Source organism: Phascolarctos cinereus, unplaced genomic scaffold (assembly GCF_003287225.1).
Source record: "Phascolarctos cinereus isolate Bilbo 61053 unplaced genomic scaffold, phaCin_HiC Scaffold_9;HRSCAF=440, whole genome shotgun sequence".
Classification (NCBI taxonomy): Eukaryota; Metazoa; Chordata; class Mammalia; order Diprotodontia; family Phascolarctidae; genus Phascolarctos; species Phascolarctos cinereus.
The window spans coordinates 249076314-249096481 of NW_027556402.1; the positions used below are offsets into that span (position 1 = coordinate 249076314).

The 20168-nt window shown below is 48.4% G+C and overlaps 2 protein-coding genes and 1 long non-coding RNA gene across 8 annotated transcripts in view; 1 reads left to right on the top strand and 2 right to left on the bottom strand.

Moving 5' to 3' along the window:
• SLC43A1 (solute carrier family 43 member 1) overlaps positions 1–5290 on the bottom strand; it is a 22963-nt gene extending 17673 nt beyond the window's left edge. Inside the window, exons 1-2 of one of the 4 annotated variants that reach the window (XM_020974512.2) lie at positions 5202–5290; positions 3430–3596 (exon numbers count right to left, since the gene is read on the bottom strand). In XM_020974512.2, coding sequence (XP_020830171.1) covers positions 3430–3583 — 154 coding nt within the window. In that variant the 5' untranslated portion in view covers positions 3584–3596; positions 5202–5290. Of the gene's footprint in view, positions 1–3429; positions 3669–4451; positions 4689–5201 lie in introns of those variants that run through there. The other 3 variants (XM_020974509.2, XM_078148769.1, XM_078148768.1) reach the window with 3 other exon arrangements.
• LOC144455409 (uncharacterized) lies at positions 3699–8125 on the top strand. The gene is made up of 3 exons (XR_013484153.1): positions 3699–3939; positions 4923–7512; positions 7878–8125. It is a non-coding gene; the product is annotated as an uncharacterized LOC144455409 (long non-coding RNA).
• TIMM10 (translocase of inner mitochondrial membrane 10) lies at positions 7118–11436 on the bottom strand. Of its 3 annotated transcripts, none has more exons than XM_020974540.2 (4): positions 11327–11436; positions 10735–10956; positions 8149–8260; positions 7118–7403 (listed from the first exon to the last, which is right to left on the bottom strand). In XM_020974540.2, exons 3-4 carry the CDS (start codon positions 8217–8219, stop codon positions 7202–7204), a joined length of 273 nt encoding a protein of 90 aa, XP_020830199.1. In that variant the 5' UTR covers positions 8220–8260; positions 10735–10956; positions 11327–11436; the 3' UTR covers positions 7118–7201. The 3 variants fall into 3 exon arrangements, with proteins under 3 accessions (XP_020830199.1, XP_020830201.1, XP_020830200.1); XM_020974542.2 differs by lacking the exon at positions 11327–11436 and adding an exon at positions 11271–11294; XM_020974541.2 differs by lacking the exon at positions 11327–11436 and adding an exon at positions 11087–11264.
• Positions 11437–20168: the final 8732 nt, after the last annotated feature.

The window sequence follows — 20168 nt, forward strand, 5'->3', positions numbered from 1 at the left end:
TGATGTTTATATACATTTCTGAATATAATATAATCATCACATCAGCTCTGATTAGAGAACGCCCACGGACCTTGCCCAGATCTAGGCCCTTCTAAGTAAGCTCCATAGCGTGTATTCTAGTGATAGACAACAAGACCAGGGTTCCCCTGATCGCACCCATTATATTTTTTAAAAAGAAAAGGAACAAAAGGGACTCTAATAATGATACCTAACATCCTACGGTGTTATTGGGGAAGCTGCAAGACGTGGTGGAAAAATTCTAGGTTCTGAGTCAGAGGACCCGGGTTTGAATGTCATCCCTCACCTCTCAAGACCTCATGGCTTTGGACAAGTCACTTCCCTTCTTGGGGTCTCCGTTTCCTCATCTGTAAAATGAGGGGCTCTGACCAGATGACCTCTCGGGTACCGTCCCATAATTCTGTGACCATGCTGCTTTCTACTTCTTAACATATCTCCTTTTCTCCACTCAGTGTGAGTTAGGATAGGGAGATTCTACACATAAAAAATAGACATGGAGAGGAGGATGAGTGTGCCCAAAGTCACACAGGGAATTTGTCAGAAAGCTGGAAAGCAAGAACTCTTGGCACCTGGAAAAATACTCTCGCTAGCAGATCATGGCACTCTGAGGTGCACTACACCTCCTAATGTCCCCATGCTCCATTCCATGCAGTAGTGTGGCTCCATCCTCTGTCCCATGGCTGGGGATCCTCAAATGTCTTAAGAATGAGGAAGAGGAGCACCAGAAGAAGGGGTGAGCCTGAGTGTCTGAACATCAGGCATCAGGTGAGGAGAGCTATAAAGAGCCCAGCAGCTGTGTCTTTGGACCAGGGACATGGGAACACATTCTCATACTTTGCTCTGGGGAATGGACCCCTGGCACTTCTACCCCCTTCTCCTAAACTCTCTCCTCATTACCCCTTTCCCCAACACACACACACACACACACACACACACACGCCCTGCAGCCCATATACACTCCCAGCTGCCCAAATTTTTCCCTAGGCCCCTATCACTACAGCCCAAGACCCAGCCCTCCTGCCCAATCTGCCCTCTCTCACTGGCCCTAGTTGGCAGTAACATTGCAGGCAGGCAGCCAGTGCTAATCTCTATCCCTCCTTCTTCCCTTATCACCCTGCAATTAGTGCTGGGAGTCAGAGGCAAGTCTCCACCCCTTTCCCACCTGCTCTTTCCTCCTGTAACCCCAGAAAGTGCTTGGGCAATACAATCAGAACTCCCAGGGCGTAGGGTGGGTACTGTTGAAGTCTTAAAAGGAGGAAGATTAAGATTAAGATTATCATACACATACACACACACACACACACACACACACACACACACACACACACACCCCTCTCTCTCCAGGGGCTTTGGAACAGGGGGAGAAGAGGGAGTTATTTTTCCCAACATCCAAGGGGCAGGGTCCCTACTATAGCAGACCTGGACTGAAGAGGTTCAGTACTAAGTAATGTGGTTCCAGACTCAGGGAATCTGGATTCAAATCCCCCCTTGCATTATTACTACCTGGATGACCTAGGGCAAGTGCCTTAAAGACTCTAGACCTCAGTTTCCTCATATGTAAAATGGAATTAGATTTGACAGTCTCTGAGGTTCTTTCCTTCCAGATCTAAATCTATGATTATGTGAAGCCATTGAAGAGCTAGCTAAAGGGTGCCTATGTAAATGAACATAGGATTTAAAGTTGAAAGGGCCTTTAGAGCATAGACCGTCAGAGTCTATGGAACCTTGGAGATCACCTAGTATAACCCCGTCATCCTACAGATAAGGGAACAGACACACAGAGAAGGGAAGTAACTTAGTTCATAAATGTCAGAGCTGGGATCTGAGCCAAGGTCTTTTCACTCTAAGTCCATTTTCCTGTATCTTGCTAAGTGGTCCCAGCATGGGAAGGGGCAAAGTGAGAGAGAGACTGATGGGCCAGGCCTAATAAGCTTAGCTGGTCCATGTGGATTTTCAGAGCACAGCTCCTCTGTATCCAAAGTCCCTTCTTTGCTGGGGACATGCTTCCCCTTCCTAGACTATTAAGAGTATCATCAGGCTTCACGACCCACCAACCCCACCTAGATCCTAGCCTAGTCCTTATCCTCTGGGTGACTGAGAAGACAGGTGTCCAAATGCCCCATCCTAACAAGTGTTGAAATTCACAGTCCCTACCTGAGCTTCTCAACTGAGCAACTGAAATACATCAAACTTCCAGACTGAGATTTTCCCCTGCTCCTGAAGCTACAGTGAGATACTCTGAGCTCCTATGTTTGGGCACTGAATCCAAAATTGGTAAGATTTACCATGAATCTGCCATTCAGGCATTAGAAGAGGTAGGTAGTACAATATTATTAGCTGCATTTTTCATGAGGCATTTCATGAGGTATTTCAGAGAGCTAAAAAAGTCACTTGGACAAGGTCACACAGCTAGAAATGGGGGGGGTGGAGCTAAGGCTGTCTAGTTTTCTTGATATGTCTTACAGAAACATAAAATCTATTTCTCTAAGGGGGATTGGTTCTAGTGGCTTAACATCTGAATCAAACAGAATTGCTTTTCAAAAGCACGGTCCCATATCTAACTGCATTGGCCCTCACAACCACCCCATAAAGGTATGCTAGCTAGATATTATTGTGGTTTACTCCATTAGTCGTGTCTGACTCTTTGTGACCCCATTTGGTTTTTTTTTCCCCCCACTTGGGGCTTTCTTGGCAAAGATAATGGAGCGGTTTGCTGTTTCCTCCTCCAGCTCATCTGACAGATGAAGAAAGTGAGGCAAACAGGGTTAAATGACTTTTCCAGGGTCACACAGCTAGGAAGTGTCTGAGGCCAGAGTCAAACTCAGGTCCACCTGACTCTACTGTGCCACTTTACCTTCTTTTGGGAGGGCTCAGAGAATAAGTGACTTACCCAGCAAAGCCCAGACTAGCCCTCCAGCCTCCAGACCCCTGACCTATTACAACGCCCTCCTTCCTGATCCCTTCGTTGGATCATGGATTTAGAACCAAAGGAGACTTCAGAGGCCATAAAGCCCTCATTTTACATATGAGGAAACTGGGGCCACGAGTAGTGAAGTGATTTGTCCAGGGTCACACATTTGGTAAATTTCTCAGGCAGGGTTTGGCTTCAGCTCTTCAGGATTCTAAATCCAGCACTTCCTCTCTCCATCATGCTACTTCTCTCCTTACTTGTCCCCATTTCCCTTCAGCCTCCCTGCCCTCAGCTCCTGAGGAATGTCATCTTATGAAGATTAAAGGAGATCAGAGGATTATAGATTTTGAGCTGGAAGGAACCTTGGAAGCTATCTAGCTAAATGACTTGTCCAAGGTTACACAGGAAATTAGTAGGAGAGTAGGCATTTGAACCCAGGACCCTTGACTCTAAATCCAGCCATCTGGTCACTGTGGTAACAGCGGTAACACACCACTTACCTGGGCAAAAGTGGGAATAGAAGCCTTCCTTCTGAAGCATGATGAGCAGGGAGCCCCAGCCAAACAGTACAGCAGAGAAGAAGAGGTTCTCCACCATGGCTGTGCAGGCCATCCACCATCGCCGCCGGTAGGCCTGGGCGAGTGTGGGGGCCATGCTGGTTTCTAGACTGCCAAGGAACAGGGCAGTGAGTACGGGGAACTCTGAGATCAGGCTGTAAGTACCCCGGATGACAGCCTGAGCTTCCTTCCTCCTTTCTGATAAAGAGTCAGAGGCTACATGGGTACCCTCAAGAGCTTTTACTCTGGTCCTAGGACTCTCCGACAGTGCCAGTGTAAGGACAGGGGTGAATTGGCACTGTCAGGGCTCCACAAGGAACTCTTTGGGACTCCTTCTGAGATAAAGGCAGTCCTGCGTGCCTGCTTCTGGCACTCGGCCATTCCCCACCCCTCAGGAATGATGGGGTCTCCCCAGGCCTCTGGAAACTTGCCACCCTCCTCCCCCTAGGAATGGTAAGATCTCCCCAAATCCTTGAAAACCAGCTGACCCCCCCTTGTGGGATGAACAGCCTAGTGTCCACAAGGGTCAACAGGGGACAGAGAGAGGGCTAGGACCACCCACATCCCTGCCTTCCAACTCCCTCTCCCAAAAGCACCCCTAAAAGACAAGTACAAAGAGGAAAGGAAAGTGTGGAAGGGTCCCAGCCCCCTCTTCCTGTTGTCTCTTCGCTACAGCACCTTCCTCCAAGTGTGTTCCCTGATGCCCAGGTCAGCTGTCCCCACCCGTGTGCCCCTCCCCTACTACAAGCGCCTTCCTCTCCCCACCCCCCACAGCCCCCACTCCACCCAGGGAACTCTCCCTTGCTCTCCCCTCTGAGACCCGTGTCCCAACAGTTCCGTTTCCCGGCTAAGTCTGCAGCTGCCACGTGGATGGGGACCCGACTTGGGCTCCTTGTCTCCTCCTCCCCTACTCTAGCTTTCCTCCCCCCATCCCAGCTCTCCTCACCCCCCTCAACCCCACTCACCCCTCTGTGGACTCCCCTGCGTGGTCTGGCACCCCACGCCGCTGTGGGGGGGGGGGTGGGCTTGGGGCTAGGGCAGAAGTCTGTCAGCCACTGAATTTATAAGGGCGAGAAAGACAAGACGTGCGTGCGTGTGTGTGTGTGTGTGTGTGTGTGTGTGTGTGTGTGTGTGTTTGCAAGGCGGAGAAATCGAGCAGAAAAGGAAAACTCCCCCAGTCTGGGCCACCAGTGTGGGGCGGGAGGGACAGGACACTATGGGGCGGTGCGGGGCGGGGACGGGGGTGGGGAGGGGAGCAGCAGGAGGCTGGCCTGGGATAGAGCTGACCAGGCAGGACAGGCCGGGTGAGAGGACACAGCAGCCCAGGGAGGGTTAAAAGGGCAGAGGTGGGAGAGGAGAGGGAAGGTGAAGAAATGAGAGAAAAGAGGCTGCAGCCGATGGTGGAAGGCTCCCACCCCCTACCCTACCCCCCCCAGGTCACATCGAGCAACCAAACCCAGAGAGGGACAAGGCCTTGCCCAAAGTCACACAGCTCAGAAGCAGCAGACAAAATGGGATTCGAACCCAGATCTCCTGGCTTTCCAGTGCGAGACAAATAAGGTTAACTACAGGACAAAGGGAGGTGAGACCGACCACCCCGCAGGGCAAAGAGAAAGAAGGCGGGGTCGACCTGCAGCCTGGTGGGCGGGGGTCGTACACATCGGGAGCCGCCCGGCAGCCCACCCCGACTCCCCGCACTGAGTCCCGGCACTCACCTTCCCGTCACTTCTTTTCAGTCGGGTTGTTCCAAAGTTGGAGTCCTGCCTCCAACGCCCCCTTGTTCGTCTCCTTGCGCTCTGCCTCCGTTCCCCAGCCAGGCTGTCCCTCCCTGAGGAGGCCAGCAGAACTACCTTGTCTTTTTAAAGATCCTGTCCAAGCAGGGCTAAGAGGCAGTCAACACGCCGATGGGAGCCCACCTCTGAAAACGATGTCAGGGAGACCGGACCCGTCCCCAATCCCCCACATTTGACCAATCGGACCTTAGAGAATTGACACTGAGTACACACACACACACACACACACACACACACACACAGAGCCCTCCCAGCCTACCCCAGGAGACTGGGAGCTCATTAGTCATTCAGATGCTTCTCTGCCTTCTCAGTTCACTTTCACTGCCACGTGACCTTCCCTCTAGCTCCAAACCGTTCACCCATTCAGGGCACACCCCAGTAGAAGCCTAAATTCTGGGCCCCCAAGAAAAAAGTCAATAGTCTGCTCCACCCATTTGCAAAATAAAGTGGCCTCAGGTGGGGAAGATGGCCCTCATGCAGGAATTGTTGGGGGTGAGGGGACACTCCTCTCCTCCCATGAACCAAGGAAATATCATTTTCAGCCCTTGAATCTCTTTCCTTCCCAACATCCCTTAAACTTTTCAATATAATTAATATTGGAAGTATCACATGATGCCTGCCAGTGTTAGGTGCTAGGTTAGGGTTACTGGTGCAAAGCAAACAGATCTTTTCTCACACCATCAACCACAGAAAGTTTCTTTCTTTCACCTTTCTAAAACAGGAACTTCCCTGGGGTCAACTCAGAAGTTGGCCATGCCAGAACAGATATCTATATATGACCCATGGGCTATTATTATTACTCTTCACTCTTCCAGGTGAGTCATATTCCAAAGCACCCCTTCAAAAACAGTGCTGAGGGCCAACTTGGACCACCATGAGGGAAAACCGTGTAACATTTGGGGTGGCTCACTCTTCTCCACTGCAACGTCATTTTGTTTCTGTCACTCAGGGCAGTATCCACAGACCATTTCAGTACAATTGCTTCTTAGCTTTTCCTCCTCTACCAGAGTCTAAGCTCCCTGAGGGCAAGAGCTTGTGGTCTCAGGGATAACTGGTGCTGTCCATTCGGAGTTAAAGATTTACAGGTTTTCATCCTGGTTCTCGGCCACTTACTTCCAGTGTAACCTGGGACAAGTCACTTCCCCTTTGTAGACCTAAACTATATCTCTATAATGGGCAGATTTGAACAGAGTAAGTCCCTGGAAGTCCTAATCCTATGAACCTTATTCATTTTTGTATCCAATCCAGAATATGTAAATCAGAACATTTAAATGTATTAATTGCCCGAGAGATCACATAAGGAACCAACCTAGTGGAAAGACATATCACTTCACCATCTTAGGTTAAGCAGAGAAGCTAGTTAGAGCTTTAAAACCTCAATGATCCTGGGAGGAATATATCCATTCTCCCACTTCTCCCAGGCCTAAAGAAGCCCAAGCTCTGGATGAGCTGACAGCGCCATCTGCTGACAGAACCTGTACCCCAGTGCCTCCTCCCACCCATTACAGTGGAAAAAGAAATGGAATGCACAGGAAACCCTTGAAATCTAAACTCTACACACTCTCTCCAAATCAGCTCTTCCATTTTATTGACCCCACAATTACCTGGTGATCACATTCCACAGACATTTCACTGTACCTAGATGCCTCAACACAATGATACAAAGACGGATGCTGAGGCCCCTCCATGCTCTCAAACACATTCTGTCCCTGGCCAATATCCTATAAGAGATCATGTCACAGCAGGACAGATCAACAACACCAAGTTCCCAACGAACCCCAGGCTCCAGGGTCCTCTCTAAGGATAGTAGAAATAACCCATTCCTCACCAACAGAACATATAATCATCAATATTTTTATTGACAAGTGCAAAAGGGTTAGGGTTGCAGTCCAGGGCTGGGTGCTCACTGTCTCTGGGGGCCTTCATACTGGCCCTGAGCCCTGCTGCATCCTCTTCATCAGCTCTTCATCCTGCATGGACAGCTCTGTCAGTTTTTTGCCCATTCGCTCATGGATGTCCAAGTACTTGGAGACACATCGATCCAGACACACAGATTCACCCTTGGAAAGTTCGGCTTCCTTGTAATGGGGAGGGACACACTTCCGGTGGCATGCACTGGTCATCCTGGGAAAAGTCACAGTCCATTCAACATTCTGCAACACCTTCAGGAACCCCAACTCCACTTGGTGGTGGCCCCACCAACAATTCCATCATAGCCTCTGGCAGGCGCACGGTAAGTACAACCCACTCAATGGTGCAAAGTTTCAACCCTGAACCCTCTTTTCACCTCCTTTCCCCCCAAACAAAAATCAACAGTCATTACTCGCCCAATCCCCCCCCCGGCCACACACACCCTGAATTCTATCCCATTCTTTCCTTCCCTTCTGCCCAAACCCAACACTGTGGCACTACCTTAGACGCTAAGAAATGCTTACAGTCTGATGTTTTCAACCAACTGGGACTTAAAAAACGCTAACCCACCTGCATATATACCCAATTGTGTATACTTCTACTGATTTGCAAAGCTTTTATTCTGAATAAATTTCCAATTGTATTTTGGGGGATTTCATTCAGATTTTGTGTGTTTATTCCAACTAGGATTGGCTTTATTCACACTGAAGTTAAAACAGCCCGTAAGCAGATACAGAAGTAGAAGGGAGAAGGGGACCCTCCCCACAGACTGGGTCACTGAGATGCAATGAACCATCTGCCTCTCTTCAGACCACACAACAGACAGGCTTCTTTCTCCTTATGGGAGCACACAAGGCAATACCATGGTTTGTTCCTGCAGTCTAGCAAATATGAGCCAGGTGAGCCAGGTTTGGGCAGGGTGGGGCAGGGTGGGTGGGTGGGGAATCTCTCTCAGTACCTGTTGTACATGTCGGCCATCATCTCTACCTCCAGCTCAGCTGCCAGCTGTTGGGCCCTAACTGGATCCATCACAGTCCCTCACACCACAGTGGTGCCTGGCTTCCTTGGTCCTGGGGTGGTGGAAGGAAGGCAAAGAGAACTTGTCAGCAACCATTTACCCTTTAGGGGATCTCACCCCAAGATTTGATGGTGATCTTTGACCCATTTCCCTCCATCTTCTACCCCAGTTTAAAGCCAGCTAGGAATTGATGCAACATGAAAAGTATGTTCACTCAGTGTCGAAGGCCCTGGGTTCTAATCACGACCTTGGTCCTTCCTGGTATATAATTTAACCTCTTCAGGCCATGCTTGTAACCAGGCTCTAAAAAGGGAACATCTTTATAAATGGTCAAATGCTACAAAAAAGGGGAGCTATTGTGTAATTATTACTACTATTAGTTAACAGAGCCATAATTTCATCCATATGGGTACTATCCTAACCAGGCAGATCTGATTAACTTCTTGCCTTAAGTAGATGGCTTCACAAGGTGCCACCTCTAGAAAAATTCTGGCCAACCTTCAGTGATGACCATCATCAACCTAACGAGGCTGCCTTCTGACAAGTTAATCAACAAGCAGACCGACTGACACAAGCCCATGTTCCAAACTGAAGGGACCCACCAGAGCCTATAATTCTCTAGCACGGGCTGTGAGAAACAAGGGCCCAACTCCCACAGGACCCAGATTACAATGTAACTGACACCACTGCCACACAGCAGCAAGAAGGAATTTGGTATTTCACTGACGAATTCCCTCCACCAACTCTATTCAGTCCCTTCATGCCACAGGAGATAATCTTCAGCTATAGCTGAAAAGGCCATCATTCCACGGTCAACAGAGGAACAAGCCATTCTCATTTAGCAGGACCGGTCCTGTCCTCCCCAGGCAGCCTGTCACTGGGTTCCTACGACTACTTGGTGAATGATTTCTTGGAGACCTGAAGTCTTCCTTCAGTGCCTTTGGGCACTGAGACGCTCGAGTTCTCAAAGACGTACCAGTACAGCACAAGCTCTAAGAGGTGCTATCAAGTGAAGTCACCAAACATTTATTAAGCAGTTACTACCTGCCAGGCACTGTGCTACGTGCACAGAGAAAAACAAAAGAATGGTTCCGGCTCTTGAGGACCTCACCATCTAATGAGGGAGACAATACGCAAACGATTATGTGAAGACGAGGTATTTACGGGATAAACTGGAGATAATCTCGGAGGGAAGCAGCTGGAGGGGTGAGGGGGATCATGACAGGTCTCTAAAAAGCAGGAATCTGAGTCTTGAAGGAAGCCAGAGAAACCAGAGGATGGAGATGGAGGTAGGGATGGGGATGGAGGAGGAAGCATTATAGACATGGGCAACTAAAAGGCCCAGAAATGGGAGGTGATGGAGAACGGTGAAGAAGCCACAGCAAGAAGACCAGCGCCACTGAGTACAGACGTGGGGGGTTGTTGTTAAGTATCCTGGGGATTAGGTGGAACAGTCAGTCTCACTTCTCTCCAGGCCTCAGTTTTTCATCGATAACATAAAGGGGCTGGACTACATGTGTTGGTTCCTTGCACTTCTAATACTTTGCTGACTGGCTGAGACCTGGCCGTTTTCTGTTTGATGATTTAGTGCTAGCATTTCTGACCAAGACTGCAAACCTGAAGAACTCTAGCACGACGGTCCTGCACAGCAAAGGCCTGAGCTCCTTCCTTCCATGAGTCCATCCCTGCGTGCCTTAAAAATCCAAGGAACACAGACTTTCCCATTAAAGGGCTGTGTGACCTTAGACAGCAATAGCAAGAGCTGACATTTGGGAAGCTTGCTTTCCAGGGGCTGGAACTTCATAAATGCTTACTGGGTTCAATTTCTAATGCATCTCATACCCATTATCTCATTGGAACCTCATCACCACCCTGTGCAGCAGAGAGGTAGTGTCAAGTTAAAGAACAGTGATTTTACTGCTGTGACATGGAATTTCTACATGAGGGACCCTACCCCCACCCCCTACCAGTCCACAGCATTTTCTTTATAATATATAATCTTAGAGAACTTTCTAGAGCTTAGGTGTCAAACTTATGCCCTGAAGCAGATTAAAATGTAATTGGGGAAATGTTTAACAAGATAAATAAAAATACAACACAGATAATGTTAATTTGCAGTTTTCTAAGTCAATCAGTGTAAAACAGCAATCCCTATTTGAGTTTGACACCACTGGCCTAGAACACTAAAAAATTAAGGGACTTGCCCAGGGTCTCAAAGTATTTGTCTGAGGCAGGACTTCCCAGTCCCTATGCCAGCTTTGGATTCACCATACCTGTTTGGTATCATGGACCCCGGGGGGAGTCAGTTTGGTGAAGCCAATGCTCAGAGTGTTTGCAAACGCATAGTTTGCATAGTAACGCATAGTAAACACAGGTTTACCAAAGAAATCAATTATAATGGGCAGTTATCAAAACATTTTCGAAAAACAAATTCGTATACCCCTGGTCAAGAATACCTGTCAATACAAGCTGTATTGCTGAGGCCCAGTAGAGACACTTCCGCTCTCTGGGCCTCAGTCTGCTCACCTGCGAAAGAAAAGGGTCGGACGGGACAGTGTCTGGAGTCCCTACCAGCTCTGGCCCTCTCCTGCTATCAAGGCTGCTTGCCCAGAGGGCTGGATCTCCGAGCCGAAGTCCTGGATTCAAATTCGGCCGTTCTTGGGCACGTCACTCAGCCTCGGTGAGCCTCAGTTTCCTCCTCTGTAGCCGATGGCCTCTGAGGTCCCTTCCGGCCGCAGACTCGCGATCCTAAGAACAAACAGGGAGGTCAAACAACTTCAGAAGGGGCGTCGCTTGGATCTTCGCCTCGGGGGCAGGGTCGGAGGTGAACGGAGGTCAAGGGTTACGATCAGGAGCTGCTTGCGGAGCGGAGGCTCACCATGAGGTGCTGACCAAACGGTTGGTCGAGGAAGGAGGGTCAAGGGTCAGAGATTACGCTGGCAGTGGGTCAGGGGTCACGGCAGGTGTCATGACATTGCTGCCTCCTCCCGTACCCGCCCCCCCAGCGAAGGGGCCGTTTGGGGAAGAAGGGCACACACAGGAGACCCAAACGTTCGGGTTACCCCCATACACTCCCGGCCCGGGATCCACAGGCGCCCCGGTAACAACACGGACTCACTTAGGCGAAGCGTGGGACCCCGGCGGCCAGAGTCTCGGGCCACTTCCGAGGAAACCGGAAGTCCTGCCCCGGGCGGGGGGCGGGCGGCGGGCGGGGCCCGCGTCCGCTCTAGGAAGTCAGGGGCCGCGACCATAGAGACGGAAGGCGGGCGGAAGGAGAGGAGATGGGGACCAGAGGCGGGAGAGGCGAGGTGCAGAGCCCTTTGTGACGTCACGGAGGGCCTGACGGGGGCGGGGCTCCCGCTGCTCTGCCCAGGCTAAGCTCCACGTGGGCGGGGGGGCACGGGCCCAGAAGCCGGCCGTGCTAGGAGGCCGGCACGGGGTGGGGCACGACCCAGGGCAGTCATTCGCGCCGCAGCGGTCGCCACCCTCCCTCTGCCACACAAACATTTATTAACCTCCTACTGGGTGTCAGGCTAAGCGCTGGGTTTACAAGGAAAGGCAGAAGACAACCTCAGCCCTTGAAGAGCTAACGTCGGCTGGGAAGCGCCGCGTCCTGAGACCCATTTTACAGAGGCAGAAGCTGGAGGCGGTGAAGAGGCTTGCCTGGGGTCGCAGGCAGAGCCCACAGCTCCCATCTCCGGACTCCACATGCAGGGCCCTTCTCGGCCTCCTCACGCAGACACCATCCAGGGTGGTGTCCAGACATTACAGACCACCCCCGAAAGAAAAGGCCGACGGCCACCCCCACCCCTTCCCCCGTGAAACGGCACGGTGGGCAAGCCCAACCAAAGCAAGGGGGTATGTGCCCACGTTTGGCCATCATTTTTGTATAGTTGAGGGTCAGCAACGTGAACTGCACTGCCTTTTGATGAAGAGGCGGCTTACTCCAGTGAAAGAGGCCGTGGCGGGGCAGCTAGGTGGCTCACTGGATAGAGTGCTGGCCCTGAAGTCAGGAGGACCTGAGTTCAAATGCGGCCTCAGACCAAACACTTGGCACTTACTACCTGTGTGACCCCGGGCAAGTCACTTAACCCCAATTGCCTATCAAAAAGGAAAAAAAGAAAGAAAGAGGCAGTGGCCCCGGGTTCAAATCCTAGCCCTATTGTCTACTCCCCTGGGTCGCTTTGGACAGTTCGCTTCTCTCTGGATCTGGATTTCCTCACCTCTAAAATGGGGGAGGGGAACCCCTCGATGGGAAAGGCCTTCTCCAAGTTCCCTTGCAGCGCTAGATAGAAGATCGATCAAGCAGGAGCGGACTGGACTATTGATAGAAATAGACCCTCCGGGAAAAGCGGAAAAAGAATGCCCCCCCCCAAAGCATCGTATCCACCTGTCTCACTTTACCCAAGAGGAAATAGGTCCAGAAGCACAAAAAGCATTGGGCTTATTCTGTTTGTCCACAGAACACAAACCTGGGAGCAGAAGACCCCCCGTTGCAGAAGCAGATTTAAACAATGTAAATAAACATTTAGTATCAGTTCCAACCGACCAGCAGAGGAATAGATTGCAGCACCTGGCATGGTTTTTTTGTTTGTTTAGTCCTGTCTGATTCCTCATGACTCGAGGTTTTCTTGGCAAAGATACCAGAGTCACTTGCCATTTCCTTCTTCAGGTGGATTAAGGCAAACAGAGGTTAAATGACTTGTCCAAGATCACACAGTTAGTGAGTAGTTGAGGTGAGATTTGATCTCAGGTATCCCTGACTCCAGGGCTCTATCCACTGAGCCATCTAGCCTGGCACGTAGTAGGTACTTAATAAATGCTTATTGACTGACTGGCTGGGGTGATAGGAGGCTTCCCCTCACAGGAGGTCTTCAGACAAAACAAAAGCTGGACCGCTCTTCAGAGAGGTTGTCAGAAGGATCTGGTTCCTGTTGGATTGCATGGCCTCCAGCTCTGAGTTTCTGTAATTGTGTTACTTCTCAGCTAGCATTCAAGCCCAGATCCTCTGACAAAAGCCATTGCTCTGTCCATTAGAGCGTACTACCTTATCTCCAGGGCCATTTTACTGCCCCTACATAGACTTTACCACATAGGGGAAACTGACTCACTAAACCGACTGTGAGATGGTGAACATTAAGAGCTGCTAACCATAGCACCGCACGTGCCTTACTTACAGCCACCTAATAAAGAAGGCAGTCCATGTGTTAGTTTCCCCAAAGAGGAGGCAGAGGGCTAGAATTCTACACTTGGATGTGTGCATGTGGAAAGTGTCTTCCCTGATACGATGGAAGCTCCTTGAGCGCAGGAACTGTTGCCTTCGTCTTTCTGGGACCTAGCACAGTTCTTGGTACTCAGTAGGTCCTTCATAAATGCTTTTTGGTGGATGGATAAATGGGGGAAGGGAAGAAAGGGAGGGAAGGGAAGCTAATTTTTTAGAGGTTTTTTTTATTTTTTGTTTAGTATTTTAATTTTCCCAATTATATGTAAAAAATAATTTTAACATTTATTTGTAAAACTTTAAGTTCCAAATTCTCTCCCTTCCTCCCTCCCCACTCCACCCCCCTCATTGAGAAGGCAAGCAATTCGATATAGGTTATACAGGTGTAGTCATGCAAAATACTTCCATAACAGTCGTGTTGTGAAAGACTAACTATATTTCCCTCCATCCTATTCCCTCCTCGTTTATTTTCTCTTTTCCTTCACCCTGTCCCTCCTCAAAAGTGTTTTGCTTCTGATTAACCACTCCCCCAATCTGCCCTCCCTTCTGTTTGTCCCCCACCTCTTATTTCTTTCCCTTCCTACTTTCCTGTAAGGTAAGATAGCTTCCTATACCCAATTGAGTGTGTAGATTATTCCAACTTTGAGCCAATTCTGTCTGATGAGAGTAAGGTTTACTCACTCCCCTTCACCTCCCCCTCTTCCTCTCCCCTGTGGAAGCTTTTTCTTGCCTTTTATGTGAGATAGTTTGCCCCCTTCCACCTCTCCTTTTCCCCTTCTCCCAGTACATAGGGAAGCTATTTTAAAGCCATTACTTCCTCCCCACCATGGCTTTCTTGTTGACTCTCAGCCACAAGGTTACACCTGAGTTCTTGTTCTAGTTCAGCTATCGATCTGTAGTGTGGTCTTGGACAAATCATTTTACCTCTTTAGGCCTCAGTTTCATCACATGTAAAATCAACAGGTTGGACCAGACAATCACTTCAGGTCCCTTCAAGTTTAAAATCCCACAGTTCCAGTAGGCTAATAGCCAGTTTGGATGTCTTAGAAGACTGAATTCATAGAATCAGGCTAGGCTTACTGACCCTGTCCTGCTGCTGAAAGGCTCACAGAGGAAATGATATGTTTTCCCCAAACATCCTCCTTCCATCTCTCTCCTGTCTTTTTTAAGTGGGAACGTATTGTCCCCCAGCAGCTCTTATTTCACTGATGGAATTCATAGAGGAGGGGGAGGAGGAGGGGAAAGAGGAGACCTCGGAAATGATTTAGCCCAATCCCCTAATTTTACAGAGGAGGAAATCAATACTCAGAGACAGTAGGAGACTTGCCAGACAGAGGTCGAAAAACTAATGTCCTCCAGTTATGAACCCCATGCTCTTCCCTCCTCATTCTCCAGTTTCCAACCCCAGACACTCCCCCTAGGCTCCTGTGCTTTGTCCAGATTCTACCCACCCCATTTTCCCAAGCTGGCCATGCCGAAGTTTCTCCCATCTTCTCTCCTTCCTTCATGGAAGGGAGTTTTATCATTGTATTTCACCAGGGGTCAGTATTGTTCTCTCCTAGATGGAGAAAACCCAGGCACAAGATAGAAAAGGAGCCTGGACACAGCCATCCAAGATCCAAGGAACACTGTTAAGAGCACTCCCCAAGACATTTATCCAACCCTCACAGGCTCCCTGGATTTTATAGAGCATAGGGCGAAATTGAAGAAGATTTAGAAAAAGCTCCACTAAGGTGATGAAAAGATTGAGGAATCAGACTCAAAAGGAACTGTTGTATTTAGCCAGAAGATGAGAAAGCACATGGCAGATTTAATAAGTGGATATCATTAGTGTTTAGAAGGGAAGATGGTGACCAGATGCTTTCCCTCTCCAATGAGGACAGAACAAGAGGGAATGGGATTAAATGGCAGCAGGTGAGTTTGGGACATATAGAAGAGCTTTCTGTCTGGGAGCGAGGCAGAATCGAGAGAACAAGGACTTGGGAGCAGGAGGCTTCACTGCAAACCCCAGCTCAGACACTTATCAATTGTGTGACCCCAGGCAAATTGCTTAACCTCTCGGAGCCTCAGTTTCCTCAGCTGTCAATATACCACAGAACTGTGGGAATGCCCTCCACCTACCCAGATTACAACTCATCTGTAATTCACCATGTGGGAGAGTTAACTTGAGGTGGAGAGGTGGAATGGCATTTACCTGGTCGTCCAGCGGATGAATGTCAGAAGCAGGGTTTGAACCAAGGCTTTTGACTCCTAGTCCAACACGTGACTTACTCTGCCGTAACACCTCTCTTCCTCCTCTATAAAATGCAAATGATGATCTTTGTAGTGGGGACAAGGGCATGGATAAATATCTAGTCTTCTTGAATTGTAGAGCTGGACGTCAGCCGAGCTGGCAAGGGGAAGTCAACTTACAAGCTAACAACTTGCCTTCTCTTCCTCCCCCATCCTTTTTCCCCTCTCTGATGCAGCAGGAGGGAGCCTACTGGATTTCTTCACAAAGAAGACCTGAGCTTGGATCTTGGCTCCCCCATTCCCTAGCTATGTAGCCTTGGGCAAGGGCCATTTTAGGGAGGATTTTTTCCAAGTTGGAGGATGACCAAGATGCTAAGATGGCTTTCAACAATTCCATTTCACAGGAATTTTAAAGTACCTACTGTGTGCAAGGCATTGTGTTAGGCAATGCAGATACAACAACATAAAAAGGAGAATCTGCCCCCAAAGAGCTAACTTTCTTCTGGAGGCATAAAGCATGTCCATTAAAAGGACTGGGGAGATTTAACCTGAAAAAGCTAGGTTAGTTAGGGCAGGTAGGTGGTAAAGTGGGTAGAAGGTGGGGCTTGGAGTCAAGAAGACTGATTTCTGAGTTCAAATCCTGCCTTAGATACTTACTAGCTGTGTGACCCTGGGCAAGTCATTTAACCCTGTTATAGCCTCAATTCCTCATCTGTACAATGAGCTGGAGAAGGAAACGGCAAATCACTCCAGTATCTTTACCAAGAAAACCGCAAATGAGATCTTGAAGAGTAGGGCATGGCTGAAAAAACAATTAAACAACAACTTGAAAAAGAAAAGACTTAGGAGGGACATGAAAGCTTTCTTTGAGTATACTGAATGGCTAATATAGAGGTTAGATTTGTTCTGATTGACCCACAGAGGGCAGAGCTGGGAAGAGGAGTCGAAGGTGAAACAGAAGTTTCAGCTAAAAATAAGGAAAAACTTTCTAATAAAAGATTTGTCTAGAAGTGGATTGGGAAGCCCCATGAAATAGTGAGCTCCTCATCACTGGAGATAGTCAAGAAGAGACTGGAAGAGGGGCAGCTAGGTGGTGCAGTGGATAGAGCACTGGCCCTGAAGTCAGGAGGACCTGAGTTCAAATGCGGCCTCAGACCAAACGCTTGACACTTACTAGCTGTGTGACCCTGGGCAAATCACTTAACCCCAATTGCCTAAAAGTTAAAAAAAAAAAAAGAAGAAGAAGAAGAGACTGGAAGAACAATTATTAGGGATGTTTTAGAAAGGACTTTCATACAGCCAATCAATCAATAATTTCTTCAGCACCTACTATGTGCCAGGCAGGCATTGTGAGAGGCATTGAGAATATGTAGACAAAATCAAGATAGTCCCTGACCTTAAGGAGATTACAGTTTCACTGATAAGTAAATACAGGACATATTAAAAATAAATGATGATAACGCTTGGCAGGGGTGTCCTGGAATGGTCTCCTGATGGGGATGGCACTTGAGCTGAGCCTTGAAGGGCACTTGATCTAAGAGGTAAAAAATGAAAAGGAAGGGCATTCCAGGCAGGGGTAATAACCTATACAAAGGCACAGAGGTAAGAGATGAACATTAAAGCAGGCCAGTCTGGCTGGAGTGTAGAGTGTATGAGAGAGAGTAATATGTAATAATTCTGGATAGACTGGACCCAGATTGTAAAGGACTTTACATGCCAAACAAAAGAATTGTTAGGAATCTGACAATTAGGAGCCCTAACCCTAATGGCAATGGGACCAGGTATGGATTGTACAAGAAGGCCTTCTAATGTCCCTTTCAATTCTGAGCTTCTGTGTTTTTATGAAGTTATTTATACCTTACTGAACCTCAGTTTCCCCATCTGTAAAGTGAGGATACCAATCCCTGTTATACCTACCTAAAAGGATGATTGTGAGGATCAAATCAGGGAATATATATATATATAATATATATATATATATATATAATTATATGTATATGTAATTTCATAAGGCACAAACATTATGTAAATGTCAGTTACTATTATTAATATCATCCATCATTTCCCAGAACGTGATCCCTGAAGCTGGCAGCAATGTTCCTGCTTCTCACTCCCTTCCCTAATCTACCCTCGTGCAGCTGCCTCTCTCTGGAGAGGAGAAATGGATAGATTGGGGAAACTTGGAAAGTGTCTGGAAAGGGAAGAGATGCCAGGAGTCTCTCCGGATGGGCGAGATCCTACAGAACGGCTTCCCTGCAGAATCCAAAGCAGCTGCCCCTCTGGTTCTGTTTACCTACTGGAGGGATGGGTCAGGGTTTGACATCCCAGGGGGTGGGATGGAGTAAGAGGCGCTAGGCTAGAGGAACTGGTGGAAAGGTGAGTTGAGGGCAGGGGCTGCCTGAAGAAGGGGGAGGGGAGATTGAGAGATGCCACCTGTCAGTCTCTCGTTGGAAATATGAGCCTCTAAGCCCAGACGGGTGTTGTACCAACCGAGCCATAAACAATGAGCACTGGCTGGCTGGAGTCCTGGGGGTAGGATGACAGAGGAGTAAGGAGGTGGGCTCCTCGGCCACAGTTAAGAGCAAGAGACAGCATGGACTTAAAGAGAAGGGCATGAGGCAGTACAGCAGGAGAAAGGAAGAAGCAGACAGAGGCACATACTAGGGCAGCAGCAGGTAGGAGGCACCCCACCCCCCAACTCTACCCTTCTCTTCCTGCTTCCTCCACTCCAATCTCTTTTCATCTTCCAAGGTCCAGAGGTTCAATCTGGGAACAGAGCAGACTTAGTCATAGGATCATAGATTCATGGAAAGGACCTCAGAGATCATCTAGTCTGAGTCTCCCATTTTACAGCAGGGGAGACTGAGGGCTATGGAGAGGAAGTGAATGTCCCAAAGTCACTTGCCTAATCATTGACAGGGCTGGGACTAGCAATACCCCTTCCATCAGGCTCTAGATTCAGTGGTCTAGAGACAGTGGTGTTCCCTAAGGGCTAGCCATCTAGAGGACCTAGCAGTTAAGCAGAAAGCCCCTAAGTCCCACTCAAAGGCCCATTGAAAATCCATGAAGAGAACTCATCTGTGGGTCAGTCAAGAAGAGTATCTATGGCCAAGATAGCCTCCAGCTGGAAGGCGTCATCAGTTGAATGGAGAGTTTGCACCCCAACCAGATGTTTGGCGTCCTTAGGGATGGCCTGTTCTACTTTGAATTGGGAAAGCCAGACATCCTTGCAATTCTTTCATTCCTCCTGTGTTCTTCCAAGGAAGCTAAGATGGAATGAGAGGATGTGTTTAGCTGGAGTACAAAGGACCCAGGGAAGGAAAGAAGATAGGAAGTCATCTCTAGCCCTTTATTCCTAAATCTAGGCCCAGATGCCAACCCCATATCTTATCCTAGGCTGGGGAGGTGGAAGGGGTTCAGGGGATTGAGGTTACAGGGAAGGGGGGAGCACAAGGGGGCATTAGATCCTCACCATTGCCTGTCACTGCTTTGTCCAGGTATCCCCAGTACGTCCTGCAGTCTTGGGCTACCTCATAATCTGTTGTCAGTCTGTGGGCAGAGCTGGGAAGGAAGAGGAAGGAAGTTCACTAAATGTGGGCCTGTGAATGTGCATGGAGAAGGATGTATGGGTGTTGGTGTACTGTATCTCATCATGTGTGTGTACTACTTCAGCGCCTCCAAGGATTTCCAGTTTCATCCCTGTGAATACTCCCTTCTCTAGAGGAGCTTAGCTTGTGGCCTTCCATGACTGGCAAGGTGATCTTTGAGAATTTTAGTGGTCAAAAATCAATTAACCTATAGCCAATCTGGTGATGATCCTCTTTATTCTTAGCTAGAATGGTCCCCAGAGAGCAGACATACAGAGCCTCTCCCTCTCTAATGGATGATTTTGTTGTTGACTTGTTTCAGTTGTGTCCGACTCTTTGTCACCCCGCTTGGGGTCTTCTTGGCAAAGATACTAGAATGATTTGCCATTTCTTTCTCCAGCTCTTTTGACAGATGAGGAAACTGAGGCAAACAGAGTTAAGTGACTTGCCCGGGATCACATAGCTAGTAAGTGTCTGAGGCTAGATTTGAACTCATGAAAATGAGTCTAGGCCCAACACGCTACCCATTGCATTGCTTAGCTGCCCCTCTCTAATTACCTCGTATTCAATTACTTTGTTGATATTTATATTTATTAACTTTATATTTATGCCATATACATTCATATATGGACTTTTTATCACCTTCATCAGAATGTAAGCCTTTTGTAAGTCAAGATTGCTTCATTCTTTGAACTTATATCTGCAGTGTCTAGTAAAATGCCTAGCGTATAGTAAGTGCTTAATAAATATTTGTGGATTGACCGATTTATTACCAGGTCCAAACCACTATATTGGATGATGGGGTCAAGATGAAAAATAAACGCCTTGATGAACTAGAATAATGAGCTGAATTTAATAAGATAAAATTTAATTGAGATAAGTACCAAGTTCTACACTCGGATTTTAAAGATTAGCTCCAT